Source organism: Rhodamnia argentea, chromosome 2, assembly GCF_020921035.1.
Source record: "Rhodamnia argentea isolate NSW1041297 chromosome 2, ASM2092103v1, whole genome shotgun sequence".
NCBI lineage: Eukaryota > Viridiplantae > Streptophyta > Magnoliopsida > Myrtales > Myrtaceae > Rhodamnia > Rhodamnia argentea.
Genome location: NC_063151.1, coordinates 28,487,853 through 28,491,384, shown reverse-complemented (window position 1 = coordinate 28,491,384; position 3,532 = coordinate 28,487,853). Strand labels below are relative to the sequence as shown.

General features: G+C 43.4%; 1 protein-coding gene across 1 annotated transcript; it reads right to left on the bottom strand.

The window, feature by feature from the left end:
• Positions 1 to 1,985: 1,985 nt before the first annotated feature.
• Positions 1,986 to 2,787, bottom strand: LOC115732982 (calcium-binding protein PBP1-like). The gene has a single exon (XM_030663661.2). The coding sequence runs from the start codon at positions 2,681 to 2,683 to the stop codon at positions 2,162 to 2,164; it is 522 nt and encodes a 173-aa protein (XP_030519521.1). The 5' UTR covers positions 2,684 to 2,787; the 3' UTR covers positions 1,986 to 2,161.
• Positions 2,788 to 3,532: the final 745 nt, after the last annotated feature.

The window sequence follows — 3,532 nt, the reverse complement described above, 5'->3', positions numbered from 1 at the left end:
GAGTCGCCAAGCTGTCGCGACCTAAAAAAAATAAACAAGTTAATTTTCGAGCTAATGGATTATCGGGTTAATTAATTAACTAACCTAACTCGGACTCTCCCAAGTCCATACCAAATCGCAACTTAAGGTTCAAATAATTAACATGCAATGTGTTTTGAATTTGGAGTCGCCACTAATCATTTTCGGTAGGTTGATTAGAAACCTAAATAAAATAGCGGGAGAAAGCTATCTTATTTCCGCGAACCAAAGATTTTGAATTCGGGGATTTGGTTACGCTAGATTACTCTAACGCCCTTTCGGTACCATTTTCATGAAAAATATTTGATTTGGCAATTTTGATGAATTTTACTTGAAATTCAAAGATGCAATTTTTTGGTTTTTTTCTTCTTTTTTATGAGAATGCAAAATATTGAACTTTGTGCGATATACACCATGGATGATTTAGAAAGAAAGAAAACGTAGCCAATCACGAGTATTTACAAAAATAAATTAACACGTAATAATGCTAAATTTTGGAACACGTGGCATATCTAAAATAAACAAACAAATGTTCAAACCAAACGATTACATTTTTGTAGATCGAGATGGAAATGATTACTTTCTATTACACAAAATCTTACTCACATACACGTTATAGTTCCCTTCAAGATCTCGGAGTTGGAAGAACGCGGCTGTCGTCGAAAATGGCAAGCAATGGCGTTGTTGGGTGGCGAGAGGCGAAATATGTGTCGGGACTCGTCGAAGATGATGCTCGACTAAAACTCTTTCTTCACTCTCGAATTTTCTCTTCGATTTTTCTCAAGAACTCTCTTTTTCCTCTCTAAAAATTCCTCTCAAAAACTCTCTCAAAACTCTCTCAATTCTCTTCCACTCCCCTCCAAACTCTCTCAATTCTCCTCCTCTTTTATAGGCAAAGTTCTCCATCCTTCATTCTTCATCTTCACTTCTTCACCTTCCATTTTCATCTTCTTTTCTTCATCTTCATATTCATCTTCTCTTCTTCATCTTCCCTTCTTCATATTCATCTTCTCTTCTTCATCTTCCCTTCACCATCTTCCTTTCATTATCTTCTCTTCTTTATCTTCTCTTCACCATCTTCCTTTCTCCATCTTCTTTTGGTATTTGCAATGCAGTCCCCGAAGTTTCAAGTATTTGCAATACAATCCTCAAGTTTTAAGTATTTGCAATACAGTCCCCGAAGTTTCAAATCTTCTCGGTATATTTTTCCATCCCGTGCCTAGTCTAGACGCATGCTAAATTAAGTGTTCTGCTTGCCCAATTATATGCCAATGCAATGTACGCTAAAAATAAATATGTGAGATGATTTTTTATAATTTTTATGCAAAAAATAGATTAGTCAAAATTTAGGCGTCAACAAACGGCCCTCTGCTGCCCCCTTCATCGGCCCTTCGCTAGCCCTCCGCCCTCTTCCGCCGACCCCACTGAAGTAGATGAACAGAAACTAGGGTTTCACTTTTTAAAGGGGGTAAAAAATAAAATTTTAATAAGGTGTTGAGGGCATAATAGGTAAATGACTCATTTTTATTAATGAGGCTTTCAAAATTCCAAAAATACTAAGAGCCCAATGTTAGTAGGACTAGCAATGGGCTTTGAGCCTTCTCAAGGTTGGCATTTGGCTCGATGGCCCTTGAAAATATTTGCCAAACAACTTAGCATCCAAACACATCCTAAGTACTCTTTGTTGGAACATAAAAGAAAAAAAAGTTACTCTTTGCGTAGGACTTGAATTGCCGTCTTCTGAATTTTAATCTTCAAAACATTCCCTGTATTGTAACTTTTGGGAAAGCTCTACCGTAAAGCCTGTACGTCACTCATTCCGTCACCCTTTATTAACCGGCGGATTTTGCGAACATGGACTATCGGATTTCTGATATGAACATCGGAGCACACGTTTTGTATAATGATATGCACAAAGCCTTCAGCCAATAGAAAAGCTAAGAGAATTATTTGAGAGAGAGAGAGGAGAGAGTATAAGAATCCACCGTTGACGAAAGGGTGCAAGCTCTGCAGCTGTAGGTTTTATTGTAAAAGCTCGCCCGGCGCAGCCATTTTCAGCCCTTAAATCTTCACCTCAAAAAAGGATGAAAGGGGGGAAAAAGAAGAAGAAGAAGAAGAAGAAGAAGAAGAGCGATAGAGATCATCATCTAAAGGCCTGGAGTTCTTGCTCAAGAGCATCTTCCAAGAACGACTCTGCGTCCTCCATGAGCTCAGGGCTCAGCCTGAACATCAGAACGCAAAACTCCATCTGATTCAGCTCCCCGTCGCCGTCGAAGTCGCCTTCCCTCAGCATGGACCGCAGATCGTCATCGCGCAGACCGTGCATCCCCAGGAGAGCAGAGTTCCTCTTGAGAGAGTCGAACGTGATGACCCCCTTATCCCCGTCCATCAAGAGGCTGAACCCTTTGCACAGCTCGCTGATCAGGCCGTCTCCGCCGAGCTTCTCGGCCATGGCCGGCAAGAAGTCGTGGAACCTTGGAGCCAAAGTCGGGTTGCGCGACACTGGCGACGACCCCATTGGCAAAGACTCAAGAACTGCGAAGAAAGCAGAGAGGGTCTGGGAGATCGGAGGAGGCGGTGGGGAGGAGAGATGAGATGGGTACGCTAGAGGGGTGAGAGGATATATAAATTGGGTGAGTGGGGATTTCGAAGAAAGAGAGGCCATGAGGAAGGTTCAGGCAGAAGAGAGCAGCAAATCCAAGTCAATTGTGGCCAGGCTCTCTGCAAATAAAGCAACTTGGAAGAGGTTTCGGGGAAGGGGAAGGGGAAGACGACCCATGATCGGGGGTATAATTGTACTTTAACATCGGAGATACATGTCGACTTTTGAATTAGAGAAAATTCTTCAAAAAAAAAATAGAAAAATTTCAAATAAGGGCTTGAAGTGAAAATTATTTCAAATAAGGGCATGAAATATTCTTTTTATTTTAAATAATGACTTGAAGTGATCATTGTTGTTTCAAGTAAGGGCTTGACCCTACTAACTGGCTAGCCGATAGGCAAATTTTTCACCCGATGGAGGATATTTTCATCAAAATATAATTTTAACATAATTTTTAGTTAAGTTAAATAAAACAAATAAAAGTGAAAAAAAGGACTATTGAAGCCACGTTGGTGGCCGTTGGGTCACCTGCCACCGACCCGAGGTGAGGGCTACAACCCCCTCCCAGATATGGGCAAGGGTCGTCGGCCCTTGCCCGCATTCAAGGGAGCATCGCGGCCCTCAATGGGACCTAGGTGAGGGTCGCCGCCCTAGGCCGAACCTAGGTGAGGGTCGACGGCTCTGGCGCTAGTCTTGCCAAGGGCCGCGGCTCTCCCTTTTGCATGTGCGAGGGCTAGCCCTCACCAAATTTGGGAGGGGGTCCCCGCCCTCTCCCAGCTTCCGCAAGGGCTTGCTGGCCCTTGTCGCTGGTCGGCGGGGCCACAGGCCCCGCCGAGGCGCCGATGACCCCAATGGCCATCAATGTTGTCTCACCGTCGGTGGCGCAACTTCCATAGGAGGGAGGGTAGCTTC